The following is a 21224-nucleotide window of genomic DNA, read 5'->3' on the forward strand; positions in this document are numbered from 1 at the left end:
TAGAGTACCCGGTGGACAACACACCCAAGGGGTTCCTTATTGGAATACAGACTGCTGGAGTTTTACACTAGAGGGAGTCTCCAAAGATGGTCCCAAGGGGATAATTTTTGAGATATGGTGTTACTGTTACAACTTAATTAATGTCCCATACACATGTTATTCAATTCTCACATTATAATTCAAATAAATAAATAAATAGGTGGTCTTCTACTTTCACTAGTATAAATGTATTTTTGATCTGCTTCTGAACCTAGCGTGTTGATATCATACATAACAACAAAATATGGACCTAATTATTTCATATCTTGCCTACAATGAGATGAGGTACTTATCATTCTTCATAACTCAGGAAAGATGAGAAGGTAAAAATGCAGGCTGCATATATTCAAGTAGATCTTGTAAGAGCCACAGTTGGTTTATTGTGAAAAAGTGACAAAGTCTCAATGGCTAAGGAGTAAACCCCCACTATCAGCTTCGGCATAACACATTTTCTATCAGTATTTTTACATGAAAATTAATTTAAAGTTGCTTTAATAGGTTTTTCTTTCTTAAATTAGAAAGTCTATAGATTGTGTACTATTACTCTACTAAGCCATTTGAGATGCTCTGTTTCATAAATGGATTGTGACAGAGGAAAAATGAAGCAAGGAGTGACAAAACAAAGGAAAAAGCAGGTTTTGTTGTATGGCATAAAGGCTCACAAAAGCCCTGTCATGCAATGCTTTTAAGATCTTGATTAGTTGAAATGTCTAATCATTTAAAGTTCTGCTCCATTCCTGAGTGGAAAAGACCTGTTTCTTAGTTTTATGTAGGTTTTTCAACAATGAATTTATAGAAGGGTGACAATGTGGAGACTTAGGACTTCTAGTTTGTTGACATCAAAACCAAGGTATTAATAAGAATATCAATTACAACAGTACCTTAATACATGAATGAACTTTGAGGACTTTCTCCTTGACCCATATAAGAAATCATCACCCCAACCCTACTGTTCAGTGTACATCTGTGGCTGATTACTAGCTCTTGTCTCTCTCTCTCTTTTTTTTTCTTTTTTCAATTTTATTGGATAGTCTCTGGATTTACATTTCAAATGTAATACCCCCCCACTCCCACTTCTCCTCCCTCTCAACTTGCTTCCATGTGAAATTTCTGTATGTGGGGCTGATGGAGTTCCTGACGTTCCTGACACATTATACAGCAAGGCTTGGTACATGATCAAAGAACCTTTTCTACTTATCCTGTCTATCCTGGGCACTCAACTTAAAAAACGTTGTTTTTCTTTGGTATTTCTTGCTTTCTTTCTTTTTCTTTTTTTTTTTCTAGCTTGCCTATTCTATCTTTGGATTCCCTAGAGGTAAGACCCATAACTGTTTAGGAACTGGGTAGATTCTAACAAATATACAATCCCAAAGTGGAAACTCAAACAGAGTTTAAAGTGATCTCAGGTGTAAATTCAATTTCTTGCAAAGAAAGACCAAAATGGATTCTTTAGCAAACAGGTTGAAATTAGGCCTCTGGGTCTTTCCACAGATTGTTTCCTGTTACAATGATTATAGAGGAAATTACTAAAACAACCAGAAACAATCCTCAGAGAGCCATGTCAGCAATCCACATTTACTACTTCTAGAAAAAAAAAAAAAAAGACAGTAATTTAGTGCTAAGTTCATGAAGAAATTAGAAGAGAATATCAGGATGTGATGAAATCAAGCATGGTTCTTTTATAGAGCATCCAAAAGGAACTCTTAGAGATAAACAGTGAGGTAGCACTTGATAAGTGGGATTAGAAACAGAGACATTCAATGGCAGATGAGAAACAACTACATCTGTCATCTAAGAGGTAGATGACCAAGACTAAGTACAGTGACTAGACAGAACATGAAATGCGAGCATGAAAGTATCCACAGTACAAGGAGAGGATGGAGACTATCACGGGAGTCTTTACTGAAGGGGAGTGGTCTTTTTTATGGTTTCTATTGCTGTAATAAGACATCATAACTAAAAGCAACTTGGGGCAGAAGGGATTTACATTGTATGTACTTTCATATCACAGTCTATCCTCAAAGAAAAATCAGAGCACAAATTTGAGGAAGAGACCTGGAGGCAGGACCCTCCTTCCTGGGTCTAAGCTGCATCTAGACCTCTTTGGCAACCCTATATTACCAGAAATCTTTTAACAGTAGGCATAACAGTAGCAACATTACATTTATAATGTAGCAACAAAAACAACTTTATGGTTGGAGTTGCCACAACATGTGAAAGGATAGTGAAGGAAAATAGCACTAAGAAGGTTGAGAACCACTGCCCTACAAGATTGCCAATGGGCAAACTTCATGGACTCATTAGTTGGTAGTATGTCTTCTCAAATGATTCTAGCTTGTTTTAAGATGGACACAAAAGAAGCCAGGACAAGAGGACCAGGCCACAGTAGGTGTAATTACAAGTTTTCAGAGCATCAAAAGTTATGATTGCTCAAATCTAAAAATCAAATAAGCATATAGTGGGTGAATCCACATACTGATACTAGACATACCATTGCGATACTTCAGAAACCTGTAGACCACAGAAAAGAGGAACTGGATATCGAGTAGAGGAATGCTCATGAACATACTTCTTATTAGTCACAGCAGGTGAGAAGACAATGGAATGTTTTCAAGGACTGAGGATTAAAACCAGATGTTATTAGCAGCATAGCTATTTTTCAATATCATTGCAAATACTGAGACTTTACATAGATCAAAATAGAAACAGAAAGTTTGCTATCAATGGAATTCACTGAAGAAGGGGAACCATCCTAAGAGAAACACTTGAGATGCAAAAAAAAAAAAAAAAAAAAAAAAAAAAAAAAAAAAAAAAAAAAAAAACTATAACCAATGTTTAAGCTAAGCAAATTGCTTCTTTAATGAACAAAATCAGGAAGTTGAGAAGATGGAATAGTTGTCTTATAAAGTAGGAAAGGGGAGTGATTAAAGTTAAAGCAAAATAGGACCTTTATTATTTTCAGAAGAAAATAAGCTACCAACAATACAGGTGAAATTGGTGAACTTAATATGCAATTCTAAATTGTAACTGAAAGAATTAAAAGGATACAAATGTACTCATAGCCCAAATGAAGACATTTTTCCAACCCATGCCATATCTCCCCCTAAAAACATAGTAAGTAGAGCATACAAAAATCAATAAAAATTTATCATGAATACAAACATACATTTATAGGTCTCACAGTCAATATAAGTTGGTTAAATTATATATGTAAAACACTAACATCTTCACCATAAATTCTTAGCATCAAGCTATCATCCATTTATAAGGTAGAGTAAAAATTAAAGTCTATAAATATAATAAAAATATAGTAAATAAAAGCTTAATAAAGCATCACACACACTGAACAAGGAAAATAAGTGTGATTTTGAAGAACATAGGTTTTTTAGTAATGAAAAAATATCAAGTCATAAAAAATCTCTTATCAGTTTTAGACCAACTGAATAATATAAATCAAATAAAATTTAAACTAAGTAACAATAAAGATAAGCTAATTCCCATGCTTTTGTATATTTATTACAAAGAAATAAGACATATAGACAATTTTTAAAACTAAAAAAGAATAAGTTTAATATGGAATATTTATTAAGAGAGTATAGTATTTAATAGTTATTGTATAAAGGGAAATAATGTGATTCTGTTTCTAAGCATCAAACATTTAAAAGTTCAAGGCCTAAAGTGGAAAATATATTAAGCAAGGTATCAAAATTAATATGTTGGAAATACGATTCTTCAAATCTTCAAAAGATCATTAATTGAGAACATAAATGATGTTAATAAACTTCTAAGACAAAAAAAATCAGTTCATTTTAAAGGAGAAAGGCAAAATGAATGGGTTTAATATTTTATTCTGAGTAGGAAGTAATTCATATCAATTTTATGATAGTAAGTTAATAAAGCAAGCAAGCACTCAGAAAATTAAATTTAAAAAATAACCTAAATAGAAAACATGAACACTTCTGAAAATCTTAAAAGTGTTTTAAACAGGTAATACAAAACGGAACAAACGCCAACATTGTGTCATATAGGCAATGGACCATTCCAGCAGTCAGAGGCATCTGTCTTCAAGCCTCCACCCACCTCTCAGGGAGCTCAGAACCCAGGGCTTTAATTATAATACATAGACTAAAAGAAAGAAAACTGCTCCTACAGGGATTGTTCTTGTGTCACCATTTTTCAAAACTTTAGTCCCTGGTAAATCCATTGCTCCATTACAGTGCTACTTACCACGTTAAGCTGAATCTTTAAAATCATAAGCTGAAATGTGGACGTGGCAATAGGAGGATAAACCTGCAATGTTCACTTTCTTCATGGAAATGTTAGGATTCGTTCCTATCATATGACATGGAAGCAACCTAATGAAACCAAATCTGTCACTGTTAAGAGCAAACCATTCAGAAGCCAAAGGTATCAGAATGAAAAACAAAGAGAAAGGATTCAGAGGTAGAGAGGGCCCTTGTCAGAGAAACATATAGATCATTATCCCTGAAAAGAAGAACCACAGCTTTCACTGTGATAACCAAGAACACTAGCCAGACACTCACAAGCTTAGCTCAACTCACCCAGCTCCTGTACTGGCTTTTCCTGGTGATTCCCTTCAGATTTAGCCTCATACTGTCTTCATACTCCAATGGCTAACTCCAGCACAGCTCTCGAAAAAGAAACACACCTTCATATTATAAGCATGAACTGAAGGGGAAGAATCCAGGTGAATGGCATAGAATAGATCTTCAACAAGATAAAGAAAAGTATAGAAAAGAAAAACTACCCCTGTCAAAGAAGTCAAGACAAGCTCCTATACATTAGAAAAGCCTGAGGTATCCAACATCAAACTCCAGGCAGACACTACGAGAGATGAAAGAACATACCTCCGCATGCCCAAGTCATAACAGGAAAACACAAATGGTAAAAAAGAAAAAAAAAAGGGCAACCCCGAAATCAAAATCCAATTTACCCTGTAGAAATGTTTTGTTAATAAGAATTGCTTACAAAACGTGGAAGCCTCAATCCTTCTTAGAAAAGAAAGAAAAGAAAAAAAACAAAAATCGTGTATTCGTCATATATTATTATGTAACAAATTTTGTGAGCTATAATAGTATTTTATAAAATAAATAAATTTAAAAAAAAGAATTGCCTAGATGAATTCAAGAGCACCAAATTTAAGAGAACAACCATAAATTTCATCAGTGAATTCAAGGCCTTAGGAGACATGAACAGCAGCTCACAGAACTTACTTAATTAGAATAAAAATGAATGACTCCGTGATGTTCAAGGAAACACAAATATGTAGTTGAATGAGAGAGGACAACAATCCAGAATTCAGAAAATTAATTCAAAACATGATAGAAATATTGCAGAAAACGCAAGATTAAATAACAATGGATTTGAAATACTAAAAAAAAAAAAAAAAAAAAAATACAGAATTAAAGGGACTGCTTTATAAGTAGAGTACACCAAGTAGAAAATATTGAGAATTAAAAATAAAGCAGAGAAATTAAACTATTCAAAAAAAGAATATGGAACATCTTTCTAACCTATAATCTTTTTTAAAAATGCCAAGGTCTGATACACATACATAAAGCTCTCCAAAAATATCATCTAGTTTCCTTTGTGTTGGCCATCTTTTGCTGGGGATTGTATACTCTGTGAGAGTTCACTGGAACAAACTATACTTTTTTATGTTTAAAAACACACAAAAAAAAAAAAAACCACAGAAAAGAATATATAGAAATTAAGGGACACCATGAAACCACAGTCTTCATGAAATAGCCATAGATGGAGAAGAATGCCAAGTATAGAAAAGATCTTCAACAAGATCTTAGAAAAAAATCTTTTCCCAAATTAAGGAAAGACAAACACAGATACAAGATGACTGCAGACAACCAAAGAAACGGGACCAAAAGAGAAACTTCCCCATGGTATTATTGTACTTAATATGGTGAAGGTGTGTGTGTGTGTGTGCGCATGTGCATGTGTGTGCATGTGTAAAATTTCATCAAGATAATAGCTGATTTATTAATGAACATTTTGGAAGCTGGAAAATTCTGGATCCCTGTACTTTAAATTCTAAAATACCATAACTACTGTAGAGTACTATGCCCAGAAAAAACTATTTACAATCATTGAAGGAGAAAGAGAAACTTTCCATGACATAAACAAGCCAAAAGGCAGCACAGAGAATTTGGGGAGCAATAGTTTAGACTGAATAGAAAACTAGCACAGCTAAGAGGCTCCATAACTAAGACCACTATAGAAACACAAAGTAGGACCAGGGATACAAACAGTAAAACCAAAACAAAGACAATAGCAACTAGTACACATGTTTCAATAATAACATTAAATATCAGTGACCTCAACTCCACAAATAAAAGACATCCGTTATTTTAAAGGATTAAGAAGCAAAACTCTCTTTCTATTGAAACTCTACAAGAAACTCATTTAACCTACAAATACAGACACCACCATGTCAAAGTAAAGATATAACTGGGAAGCAAGCAGAGTCAGTTCTCATAACAGCTGATACAAGACTTCAAAGACAAAGTAATCAAAGATAAATAAGGACACCTCTTTATAATCACGGAAACAATTAATAGACAACTGACAAAATCCAACATACTTTCATGATAATAGGACCTAGAAATACTGAAGTAAACAAACCCTAGCATATTGTATAAAATCACAGATTGTTTTTTCCCTCAATGAAGAAATCCTGGAAGATAGCATGAATGCTTAGTATGGCAAATCTAGCCAGCTAAATAGTCATGGCAGTTGAGGATCTCAATGCTAAATAAAGGAAAAGATGCTATTATTGCCAATTTCCTAGGTCAGTATAATTTCTAACTGCATTTTTAATACATATCCTTATATCCACAGGTAATTGCAGCTCTTACCCCTCATCTAAGAAGCTACTTTTTATTACAGATAAATACCATTAAAGAAATTGACAACAAATCAAAACTCAGAGAACAAAAGATGATGGGGTAGCCCACCCCAAGCATTTCATCTACAAAAAGACTGTATAGACTCAAGTCCCGGGAAAGATTGTGGATGGGGTCTAGAACGACTATGAGTGCCAGAAGACCTAAACCTTTGTATGAGATAGTGTTGTCTACTAATGATAGGAAATAACATAAATATAATCTAAATTATGTAGTAACCTAAACTAGATCCGCACAACAACACCATTGATAGGTCAACGTGAATAGAGGGTGTGCCACAAAGCCCTACCCTTAGATGAAGCCATTGAAAACTGCAAAAAGCAGAAGATTCATTCTTCAGGAACAAGGTCTCTGATAGTTTATCTAATCTCGAGTGATCAGCACTAAACACATTTTATTTAAGAATACATATGAAGTCTATATAAGTATATGTATTTATGAAATGTATGTGTAGTGGTTTGTGCTTATGAACAACACTTAAATAGATTGTATTAATGTGTGAATATATCTGTATGTATGAGTGTGCATGAAACAACACTAATTAGGGAAAAGGTCATTAATTTCAGAGTAAGAAATGGGGGCACAGGAGCAGTTGGACAGAGAAATGGGGATTGGACATCAACCCAAAAGATGCCCCACCATGCCACAGGAGCATGTGTTCCACTGTGTTCATAGCAGCCTTGCTTATTTGAGCTAGAAGCTAGAAATAACCCCAATGTTCTACAACATAAGAATAGATACAAAAAATGGCTCATTTACACAACGGAATACTACGCAGCTATTAAGAATGAGGACACTAAGAGTTTTGGAGGCAAATGAATGAAACTAGAAAATTTCATCCTGAGTGAGGTAACTCAGACACTAAAGGGCATGTGTGGTATGTACTCACTAGTACATGGATATTAGTCCATAAATGGATATTAGTACATAGAATTCCTAGGATACAAAGCACAGAATGCCAAAATGTTAACAAGCAGAAGAGCCTAAGTGAGGATGCTGCAATTCCTCTTGGATGGGGGGAGAAGAAAGCAATCACAGAAAATGGGGAGAGAGGAGGAGACCTGGGTGGGAAAGGCGACAGGGAAGGGAAGAGGGGAACATGATTGATCAGGTTTTGGGTGGGGGAAGCAGGATTGAAGCCCTGAGGGCCAGCAGAAAGAATGAACCTTCCAGAATGTACTAGACACCTGGGAGGTGGTAGAGTCTGGGGACTCAGAGGGAGGCACCTTAGATGAAATGCCCTACAGTGGGGACAGGGACTTGTAGAGAGTTCCCTCCAGCAGAAAGACAGGGCAAGTGAGGAATGATGCTGCCGTCCCCAAAACTTTGATCCCTAATTGTTCCTGTCTGAAAGAACTGCGTGGACAAAATAAATGGACAAGAGCCCAAGGAAACAAACGAACTGAGCAAGCAAGAGTCCCAAAGTTGGGAAATTCTGACACTATTCCTGAGGCTATGGAGAGCTCACACAAAGGGGCCTATCATGACTGCCCCCTGAAAGACCCAACAAGCACCTGAAGGAGTCACATACAGATTTTACACCGTATCAGTGGACAGAAGCTACTGACCTCCATGGTTGAATTAGGGAGAAGCTTGAAGAAGCTGAGGAGGAGGGCTACCCTATAGGAGAACCAGCAGCCTAAGTAACCTGGACCCCTGAGATCTCTCAGACACTGGGCCACCAGTCAGGGATCATACACAGGATGGGATGAGGTCCCCAACACATATACAGCAGAGACTCAGTCAGAGAAGGTGCACCTAACCCTCAAGAGACTGGATGCCCCAGAGCATGGGAAGATCTGATGGGGTGGCGTGTTGAATGGGTGGGGACATCCTTGTGGAGATGAGGGGAAGACGTATGGGATGTGAAACAGTCAAAGGGTAAACCGGGAGGGGGATAAAATCTGGACTGTAAAAAAATTAAATTAAAAAATTAAAAGAATAAATAAAAATGCTGAATAATTTATATTATATATGTGCATGTATATACACATACATACATAAATCTATACATATTATAAACAGTGTTATAGGAAACTTAGATGAAAATACTAAAGTATTATGTCTAGAGCCAAAGTCAAATGAAGAAATGAACAGGAAGAAGGTGAAATGCTATCCATGTGTGTTGTAAAACAGCAAGGAGAAAGATCACAAGGATTTGTGTTTGTCTCCTTTTGAGAATTAAGGAGACAGGAAATTTAGTTTTCTTAATTTCTTAAAAGGAAATAAAATACTTGGATGAAACGTGAATCACGACTTAACTTTTTAATGTCATAAACTTTGCCTGAGTATTGTAATTATTAAATATCTTTCTGTTTCATTAAATTTTGTAAAATTTCCTGTGATTTTTCTTTGTCTGTGTGAATATAATACACATTTAATTATTTTCATGACTTCCTTGGCATTTTTATTATCCTCTTTATCACAGCATGTTTCCGAATAAAAGGTTCTTTTTTTATCCTGGTGTAACTTCTCCACTGGGTGAGGAGAGGCAAAAATGAATGGTAAGAATTTGGTTCCACATCTCTGTCTTAATCTATCCATATTTTATTGTTTATGTTTAAAAAACAAGGTTTACATATTTAGTGTGAATGGCAGTGTGAAACATCAAACAAGGTAGTGGACAGCTAAAGAAGTGGCCAAAGCAAATAAATCGTTAACAGACCATAGGGATTGAGGACAAACTGATGCATAACTGTTTCTGACCCCAAACAGTTCAACTTTCTAGTTTCATCCCAGAATCTCGGGTGAATACATCATTTAAAATTTTAAATGCACATGTAATTTTTTGAGTATTTCATGTATATACACACACAGAACACACACAGAACACACACTCACACACACATGCACACACACATAACACGCAAACACATGTACACAACATATACACACATGCACATAACACACACACATGCACACACAAAAAACACACATACACATGCACAAAACACACACACATGCACACACACAACACAAACATACACATGCACACAACATATACACACATGCACACACAAAAACAAACATACACATGCACATAACACACACACATACACACACAACACACACATACACATGCACAAAACACACACACATGCACACACACAACACAAACATACACACGCACACAACACACACACACACACCACACACATACACATGCACACAACACACACATACACATGCACACAACACACACATACACACAAACAAAATACACACTCATATGCACACACACACAAAACACACATACACATACACACACACACACTGACTGGAGAGAGAGACACACACACAACAGTAAGAGAGAGAGAGAAAGAGATACGGGAGAGGGAGGGAGGGAGGGAAAGGAAAAAGAAGAAGGGGGAGGGAGAGAGAGACACAGAGAGGGAAAGAGAGAAACAAAAAGAGGGAGGAGAGAAGAAGAGAGAGACTGGGGCGATCTAGTAGAATCACTATGGTAAGTTCCTTCACCATGAGTTATTGATATACTAAATAATGGTATTTTTTAAAATTGGTTTCGGGGAAGTTAAAGGTGTTAAGGAAAGGTAACCAAGAAAACATTAAAAGATGAGTGGGATCAAGCCAATAAGTGAGAAAAAAAAAAAAAAAGTATGGTAAAAATTAAGAGGAAATTTGAAGTAACAAGAACATAATCCACCATATAAATAAACTCAAACAAAAAAGCCACATGGTCATTTCCCTAAATGCTGAGAAAGCATTTGACAAAATTCAACACCCCTTCATGTTAAAAGTCTTGGAAAGAACAGGGATCCAAGGCCCATACCTAAATATAATAAAAGCAATATACAGCAAATCAACATCCAACATCAAACTTAACGGTGGAAAACTTGAAGCAATCCCACTAAAATCAGGGACTCGACAAGGCTGCCCACTCTTTACCTACCTATTCAACATAGTACTAGAAGTCCTGGCTGGAGCAATTAGATTGCAAAAGGATATCAAAAGGATACAAATTGGAAAGGAAGAAGTAAAAATATCACTGTTTGCAGATGACATGATAGTGTATTAAGTGACCCCACAAATTCCACCAGAGAATTTCTACAGCTGATAAACAAGTTCAGGAAAGTGGCTAGATATAAAATAAACTCAAACAAATCAGTAGCTTTCCTCTACTCAAAAGACAAACATGTGCAGAAAGAAATTAGGGAAAAGATATCATTCACAATAGTCACAAAAAATATGAAGTACCTTGGTGTGACTCTAACTAAGCAAGTGAAGTACCTGTATGACAAGAACTTCAAAGAAGTTCTAAAGAAGGAAATCAAAAAAGTTCTCAGAAAATGGAAAGATCTTCCATGCTCATGGATTGGAAGGATCATTGTAAAAATGGCCATATTACCAAAAGCAATCTACTGATTCAATGCAATCCCCATCAAAATTCCAACCCAATTCTTCATAGAGTTGGAAAGAGCAATGTGCAATTATATCTGGAATATTGAAAGACCTAGAATAGCAAAATCCATCCTCAACAAGAAAACATCTGCAGGAATCACTATCCCTGACCTCAAGCTGTATTACAAGGCAACTGTGCTAAAAACTGCATGATACTGGTACAGAGATAGACATATGGATCAATGGAATAAAATAGAAGATCCAGAAATGAGCCCTCACATATATGGTCACTTGATTTTTGACAAAGGAGCTGTAAACATTCAATGGAAAAAGGACAGCCTCTTCAACAAATGTTGTTGATCTAACTGGCACTCAGCATGCAAAAGAATGAAAATAGACCCTTTCTAATCCCCTTGTACAAAGCTCAAGTGCAAGTGGATCAAAGATCTCCACATTAAACCAGATACACTGAAATTATTAGAAGAGAAAGTAGGGAAAACCTTAGAACACATAGGCACAGGAGAAAATCTCCTGAACAGAACACAAATGGCTCATGCTCTAAGGTCAAATATCAACAAATGGGACTTAATGAGATTGCAAAGTTTCTGTAAGGCTAAGGACACTGTCAAGAAAACAAAATTGCAGCCAACAGAGTGGGAAAAGATCTTTACCAACCCCACATCAGATAGAGGCCTAATATCCAAGGTACACAAGGAACTCAAAAAGCTAGACACCAGAGAATCAAACAACCCTATTAAAAATGGGCTACAGAGCTAAACAAAAAGTTCTCAATTGAGGAATGTCGAATGACTGAGAAGCATCTAAGGAAGTGCTCGACATCATTAGCCATCAGGGAAATGCAAATCAAAACAACCCTGAGATTCCACCTCACACCAGTCAGACTGGCCAAGATCAAAAATTCAGATGACAGCAGATGCTGGTGAGGATGTGGAGAAAGAGGAATATTTCTCCACTGTTGGTGCGTTTTTAAACTGGTACAACCACTCTGAAAATCAGTCTGGTCATTTCTCAGAAAATTGGACATAGTATTACCTGAAAACCCAATTTTTGCACTTCTGGGCATATACCTCAGAGAAGCTCCCACATACAACAAAGACACATGCACCACAATGTTCATATCAGCCCTATTTATAATAGCCATAAGCTGATACAAACCCAAATGTCCTTCAGTAGATGAATGGATACAAAAATTGTGGTACATTTACACAATGGAGTACTACTCAGCTATCAGAAACAATGACTTTATGAAATTCTTAAGAAAATGGATGCATCTAGAGAATATCTTCCTTAGTGAGATAACCCAGTCACAAAAGAACAGACATAATATGCAGTCACTGATGATTGGATACTAAACACAGAAACTTCTGAACACCCCAGAAACAACTCACAGAATATATAAAGTTCAAGGAAAAAAATGAAAAACTATTATGCTTAATCTTTACATACCAAAAAAACTTTAACTAATTCCAGGTTACATCTTGTTTTACATGTACTTTATGCTCATTGTAACTAGTACAGTCTTAATGCACACTATCAAACCTTTAAAAAAACCAAGTACTGACAATAATATATGTACACTTGTATGCAAAAATGCTTAAAATCTGTACATTTATCTTTGTTTTTTAAAATAAAGTTGTTCAATTAAAAAAAATAAGTGATAACTAAAACTGGCTTAGAAGATGCTGAATTTGAAGGCTGGGAAATGGCTTGGGTCACAAACATGAGGACTGGAGTTTAAACTCCCAGCAACCGACATAAAACCTGTACACAAGAACATAGATCAGTTATTCAATTTCTGGAAGTGAGGGTTGACCCAGGAAGATGACTTCTTCTAACCAGCTAAGAAGCTACACTGATAAATTTTTGGCTTAATGAGACATGCTGTCTGAAAATATAAGGCTAAATATGGAGGAAGAAAACATGATGTTGATATCTAGCCTGCACACCTATGTGCACATGACCTACACAAATGTGCTCACTCGACACATATAAACAGAAAAATGTATTGCATCTGTAAAGGCCAGTGTAATGGCTGACAGGGATTTTTATTTTGCTATGTTCCGTTTAAGATATGCTGGTACTGAAACTCAGCAGTCGCAGGTGATCACCATATTGAGAATAGGCAGAAGTAATGGAGGTGTGGTCCTCCGTCCACTTACAGAACTCCAACATGTGCAGAACCCACATCTGGGTTAAAGACTACAGGTTGTGGTTGCATTGCTTCTCTGTTGATGAATGCCACTAACTGCACATTGGGAATCAATGACAGTTTTGGCTTGTATGGACAAAGGGTAAATGACAAGTCATTCAGGCTGGTGTAGGGCAACTGGGAGAAACAGCCAGTCTGGGACTTTTTCTAAGAAACTTCAAGGAGCCCTAACTATAAGGAATAGTAATCTCCCTGAGCAGGACAAATCATCCCACTAAAGAGCTTCTTCAGAGAATGTGGATATATGTTCCAACACAAAGATCCAACCTTGACCTCTGACATGGCCAATATGAAAAAATAACTGCACCCTTCCCACCTAACGCAGAACCATTGCTACAAAGCTGGGTGTTGAAGGCCACGTGTAAGTTGAGAAACCAAGAATGGAACTGAATATAGCACACTCTGTGGCACAGCGGAGATGACTGTTGCACAGGAACGCAGTGGGCTGATGAGCGAGAACTTGCATTCTGTCATTTCTATCCTCACTCCGTGCTTAACATCAAATTTGCTGTTTAAAATCAATGAAAACAAAAGCATTCGTTCTGTAATGGTTAACAGTGTGCAATGATTAGGAACAACAGATGCGCTACGATTCTAACTCAAATCTTCAAGACTTTGGACTGCTGTTGCCTTATGTCAGCACAAGTGCATGCGGATCGCAGCAGTTCATGCTTCATCTGTTATTCCAGATGTTCTGTTAGAAACAGAGGCATGCACAGTCCAGCAGAGCTTTCTTCTATCGTTATGGTGGCACCAAGTTGCCTGAAGGAATTATATGTATGCACTAGCCATTTTTAGAATCAATGATAAGCTTTGACAGGAAGGAAGGCAAAAATGAAGAACCGTAACACATTTTTTTGTACAAGATAGAACATTGTCAGGTGAAGTTGGCATCTATGCTCTGACCTTATTTTGACACCAGCTGTTTACAGGCTTAAAAGTAACTTTAAATTTTTAAATTGCAAGACTTAAGAAAAATGGTAATTTCTGTATATAGGAATTTTGCCTGCATGTAGCTGTACCATGCATGTACCAGGTGCCCAGAGAGACCAGGAGATGGTATTCTACCTTCTGAAATTGGAATTATTGCCATGTGGGTGTTGGGAATTGAACTTGAATCCTCTGGAAAAGCAGGTGGTCACTATTCTTAACCATTGGGCTATCTCTCCAGCCATTACACTGCAAAATAAAAGCAAATGAAGGGGGTTGGAGTGATGGCACAATGTTTAAGAGCACTGACTGCTCTTCCAGAGGTTCTGAGTTCAAATCCCCAGCAACCACATGGTGGCTCACAACCATCTATAGTGAAACTTGATGTCCTTTTCCGGTGTGTCTGAAGACAGTGTGCTCATAATAAATAAATAAATAAGTAAATCTTTTTAAAAAAACAAAAATAAATAAATAAAATAAAAGGAAATAAACATTTGAAACCAGCCAAAAATGTTTGGCATTCCTACCTTGGTCCAAAATCTGTCTGATGACAGAAATGTAGTCGTCGGGCTCCTGCTCCGTTGAGATCTCCCACCTCCTTCTGGGGATCCTTAATAAGTGACAGAAGGGGTCTGCGCTCGCCAGTCCACAAAGCAGAGTCACCACACTTCCTGTTGAGTGAAGTATCTTCTCCAGAAACTGACACTTCTTTGGCGTCAGGTCTTTAAGTAGATTATTAGATAGTATCAGAAGCTTACATCTGTAAGCATTTAAGTTTAGCAATTCCAAATGAGAAGAAGAAAAACTGCCCAAGGGATATAACAGGATTTCTTCTCTTTTTACAACATGGATAAATATTTCTCTCAAGTACAGAGCCCATTCCTTAGCATCTTCTTCATGTAGCAGTAGGATATCTTTTTCATTTCCTAGAAAAGGAGGGAGTAAAAAGGGTTTCAATTTCTTTTTTCTAGTTGAAGAGCTAACAGCACATTATACTCAAAACTTGTAATATACAATTTGGGAAACACAGTAATTTTCTTATATCAGATATCAATATTGTAAAACAGCACCACCTTTATTGCAATAGTGCAGATTATAAATATTAAGATATAACACAGTCTACATCTTGCAAGAGTCTTCTCTGTACCCACTGCATGAACATGACTCCTCACTACCCAGCGGAACAAACGCATTTACATGAAGGAACTCAACAGTGAAAACCAAAAGGTTGTAGGCTAATGATGTTTTATAGGTTAACAAGTTTGGATTAGCTCGACTGCTTAGTGGGTAAAATGCTTGCCATCAACCTGAGCATCTGACTTCAATTTCTGTCCTCAACATCATGCAAGAAGAGAACGGAGTCCCATTTGCTGTTCTCTGACTTCCATACATTTGCCGTGGCCCATGCACATCTACACCTCTCCATATACAATAAAAATTATTAAGATTAAAAATAATAACATGTTACTGAAATGCACAGTGGGTTATTATAGACGAACTAGAGAACTAGAGTCTATCTCCCACTCAGAACCAAGATGGATGAGGAATAAGAGCCATGAAAATGTTAGGATCCTCACGCATCTCTTTCCTACCTGACACTGCATCACGGAGCATCTCTGTCAAGATCCTACACAATTGGCTCAAAGCTGAGTCTGACAAATAAGTCAAGCACACAAACTCAACCTCTATCAGAACAGAGGGGAGGACCACACAAGACCTCCACTGCAGAAATTCACAAACTACCCTTGTCTTTCTCATTTCTTTCAGTCTATATGAGTAGGCACGAGAAGCCAGCCATTTAATAACACCAAATACAAGAAGGAAGAAAACAAATAGAGATACTTTCCTGCACATACTAAAACAGAAAGTCTAATATTCATTTACATAAATATGAGAAGACTAAATATTAGAAGTACCAATTTTTTTCTCCAATGGGAATGATTATAAAATAATTGCAAAAATATTTTTATTTTTATATTTATATATAAATAGTTATAAAGTATTTATAATTTCAATAATATGTCAATTAATTATAAAAAGCAAGATTTGTACAATAAAAATATAATTCAGCATATAAGGATTAGTGAAAATAATTAAGAAGGAAACTGACAGGTCTGCAGAGTATAAAATCTACTGGAGGTTGAGTAAAACATGTGTTGAAAGACAATTTAACCTTTTTTTAAAGGCTTCATTGTCCAGATAAAGTTTCAAAAGTGGGAATATTTTAGTTTCTAACCTGAAATAAAGCTGGATGGTTCAAAGCAGATGTTGTAAAAGCAAAAATGAAAGCACTGTAGAAAAATATGATAGTTAGAGTAGTTTAAAGTAAAAAAGAAAATTCTTCGATGCATCAATAATACAAAATCTTGAGGTCGAGATGAGAAAAGGCTGCACTGAATCCCTGTAGAGAGATTCGGAGAGAGGACAGTTGATAAGAACCTGCTTTACTAACAGGACGCCTAAGCTCCAAAACCCACATTTAAAGGAGAAAGGAAGAAAGGAAGGCAGGGAAGAAGGGAGGAAGGGAGGAAGTTGGATACAGCATCTGTACCCCGTACACTGCAGGGCTAGAAACAGGCAGCTCCCTGGAATTCATGGGCTAGTCAATCTAGCCAAGACTCCGTAAGACTCTAGCTTCGGGCTCCTTAAGAGACACTGTAAGGTGGAAAGCTACTGAGAAAAGCATCTTACACTTGCCTCCTTACACATACACATACATGTATAAGCACACCTATATGCATATGTAAATGCACATGAACATATGTACACATTACATATACCTGTGCTTAACCACACGTGAATACAAATGCAATATTCTGAAGGAGAAGTTGTCTAGCTTCTGAGGCAAAGGGGGCAATGGAAGTGGGAGAAGAGGTGGGAAATGAGGATGAACTTTATAAACTTTTCATAATAAAACCCCATTATTATATATGCTTAATACATGTTAGCAAGTTGTAAAGATATTTTAATAATAAAATAAGCTATTTTATTTATGCATGTATTGTATGTTTATGTATGTTTATGTGTTTTATGTATGTTTGTATGTATGTGTATATATATGTATATGTGTATGTGTATTGTGTATGTATGTATATATGCATGTGTATGTATGCATGATGTGTGTATGTGTACACATATGTATGTGTGTATGTATGTATGCATATTTGTGTATGTATGTATATGTGTATTGTATGTATGGTGTGTGTTTGTATGTATGTATGTATGTATGCATGTATGTATGTGTGTACATGTGTATATGTATATGTGTTGTATGTATGGACATGCTGCATACCTATCACATGGCAATGAGAAGGCAACTTTCAGAAGTCAGTTGTCTCATTCTATCTGAGATTTTGGATCAAACTCAGGTTGTCGGTCCTATGTGGAAAAAAATTTTACCTACTGAGCCATCTTACCTGCCCAAGATTTTTACTATTTTTAAAAAACCCTTGTACTAATGAATACAAGGAACCAGCTTTATGAATCAATGGGGGTATAACTGGAAAATAAAACCCAAACCTTGGTTAAAGTGACCTTTAGTTTAATGGTTATTATAAAATTTTCTATATCAAGAAAGAAAAACTGTGTCAAGCACAAGAAGAAGCAGAATATTTGCTATAATTTCTTCAGAGAAATTTCAACATATTAGAGTGAATCATAGGTTAGTTCTCAAAAGGCAAATCCTCCTCAAGTACTGTAAAACCTTCTGTGCAGCAGTGAGAAGGAATGAGCTGTGGCTACATGTAACATGGATAAATTGAAAGATAACAATGAGAGGACTGAGCAAGCACATGGAGCAGACATATGGAATCCACCAGACACAGATAAGAATATTTGAGACAGGCGTTAGTCGGTCAGGCTGAGGAAGCCTGCCGCAGCTCAGGAATTACTGTCTATCTTGGTCTGGGTAGGGGTTACATAAATATATACATACAGAGAAATGTATTCATTGTATACATTTGACACTAGCTCTTTCAACTCTGGATCAGGACTCAATTAGGGGCGGTTGTAACAAAATGGTAAAAGATTCCTGTACTCCTGGCAACCAGAATTCCATTCCACATCAAATGCATACGTAAGCTTAGGTGTTTCTGGCCATGTGCTCCTAAGCTTACACTGTGCAACTTCACTACAGAAGCTTCTCTGTGTTCACCTCTGAACACATGACAGGCACAGTCACACTACACACCCTGTCACAAATGCAGAGCCAGTGCATACTGCTAGAAACACTGCAGCCCAGATTTCCAACTTCAGTCTGCTGGGAACTGCAATGTTGTCACTGTCTACACCAAGTTCTCTGCTCCGACAGAAACATGGGGTTTAATTGTAGGAATCAACCTCTTAATATTTAAAGCTGCTGCTCCTCAGTGTGCCCAGCAAACTAGTTTGAATTGTACTGCATTATGATAATTGATTTTAAAAATACTATTTCAGTTGATCACTTCAATTTCTTGAAATGTCACTTGGTAAATTTTAGCCTGTCACTAGAACAAAATTTCCTGTTTTAAAAAAATTCTCTGAATATTATTTTGTCTTTTTTTTTCTGTGATGTTTTCAGGATTGGCTATCATAGAGCATCAACAAAGTTGATAAAACATGAAGATGCTCTATGTTTCAAGTATCAAATATTCAGCTGATATTGAATTCTTTTGGTAAAAATAAACACATTAATTAGTATGCATACCTGGTTGTCTATAATAAATGATAAAAATCATCTCTCAGTCTCTGTCTCTTTCCATATATGTATACATATACATGTATGTATATCAACGAATTTTTAAAATATATGTTCTTACGATTTATTATCAACAAATATTTAACTTGTATACTACTTTATGGAATTTTATACAGCATAACTGGGGTAATAGTACAAAGGTTAGGTAAAAAGTGATCACATGCAGAAATTCTAAGATTTCCTGATTAGAATGCATCTAAACTAAGGTGTAATGAACATGGAAATTAAAGAAGTGTAGCCAAAGGAAGTTCGGAAATGGAGGCACTCTGTAGTCTCTGAAACTGATCGAGCTTACAGCAGGTGGGTTTGGAAAACAGGATGCACATAAATCAAGATGAAAATGCTACTGCTATTTAAAAACCTAAGAGTGGATACTAACCATGGAAGCGTGACAGATCTGAAAGGCAGGTGCATTATAAGATCTCACACATATAATAAAAATCCTTTATATTATCAATTATAATTATATTAATTATCAGGATAATTACATATCATTTAGGTAATATATAAGATCATAACAATGTAATAATTTATTAGTTAGTCATTCATTGAAAGTTGAGATTAAACTATCCTAGAGAATAAGTCAGATGTACTAGGTGATATAAATTTATATATAACATCCTAGTAGACAAATGCTGGCAAATAATAGTTCACATCAAAATGCATAAATAAAAATATTTATCATGGCACAGCACATGCATGCATAATACAGGCAATTCAATCTTTCCTATACCTGTCAAAAATATTTCCAATTAAAAAAGTGATTGATAAATAAATAGCGCAGGTATGGAAGGGAACCAAAAAGGAACATCTGAAGGGATTCTGGTTATTCAGTCCTAAGGGAAGGACCATGTTAGGAACACAAGGGAAAGTTACTGTTGGGCATCACAGTACAGAGCTTGCCACTGTTCTCAGTTACAGACAAAAAATCCAGCCTAAAGGCAGCATGTCCAAAGAGAGGACATGGCAATGCCGAGAACTACACAAAGAACAGAGGTGAGTTAAATGCATGTCACTACAGAACTCAGACCAATGCTGAAGGCATTAGGATTACACCATTGGTCAACAGCTAGCAAGGCAGATCTCTAGCAAGAAGCCAGAGTAGGATACCAAGGTCTAAGTTCCATCCAAAGTCCCACACTGAATAAATAAGCAAATAGTAAATAAACCGAGAAACATTAATGAAATAAAATTAAAGTAACACATGGAGAAATAGCATTGTTTCTTCATTCATCACTGAAGCTGAGATAGGTGCTAAGTTCACCTTTAATAATACAATGTTATTTAAACTTAGTGATTAATATTTTACCCCGAAATTGATGTAATCTATTCTTTTTCTATAATCTGAACCTCTTTTGGTCATGGTGAAAACTGAGCCATCATGTTCATTTAGGTTTGATTTGTCCTTTGCCAATAATCACTTTATGGTAATTTTCAAATGATTGAAGATTAGCACTAAGTATCATTTCCTTCTTCCTGATAGATGAAGTCCGGCAAGTCATTTGATCTTTAATTTTCTCAATTATTATTTACTGAGAGTTTTTGAGTCCTCAGAATGCCACTAGATAACATCCTCTACTGTCACCAGGTCTCATCTTGGATGCCTTGTAATCTTTGTGAAATAATGAACACAAGCCCAAATGCAGTTATTCTAGTTCACACTCTCAAGGGGCAAGAGTAGATGGTGGTAGAAACCATTATTGTTCCAATCAGCAGTTTAGTCAGGTTAATCACTTTGTGTGCTTTTTAAAGTCTCTAGAACAAGCAGCTACCCCTGAGAAACTCTTTCCTGCCCAGGTGATTTATAGACTTATCTTAAATGAGTCTGTAGGATGAAGAAAGTGTTATGAAGCCACCTGATGGACAGTTTTTAGCACTCTTAAAACCAAATTAGATAGTTATTTACTAATGGCATGTACAGTTCAAGAGACCTGAATACAGCCAGATATAAGACCCATTCTTCAGACCAGTAATGACAGCCCAAAGATCAGTT

The 21224-nt window shown here is 36.2% G+C and overlaps 1 protein-coding gene across 1 annotated transcript in view; it reads right to left on the bottom strand.

Annotated features, from left to right (window-relative positions):
• The window catches only part of BANK1 (B cell scaffold protein with ankyrin repeats 1), a gene marked incomplete at both ends in the record, with an annotated part of 116088 nt that overhangs the window by 62731 nt on the left and 32133 nt on the right, over positions 1-21224 (bottom strand). The window contains one exon of the mRNA XM_080916043.1: positions 15024-15422. Coding sequence (XP_080772169.1) covers positions 15024-15422 — 399 coding nt within the window. The remainder of the gene's footprint in view (positions 1-15023; positions 15423-21224) is intronic.

The sequence above is a fragment of the Micromys minutus genome (assembly GCF_963924665.1).
Source record: "Micromys minutus genome assembly, chromosome: 4".
Taxonomy (NCBI): Eukaryota; Metazoa; Chordata; class Mammalia; order Rodentia; family Muridae; genus Micromys; species Micromys minutus.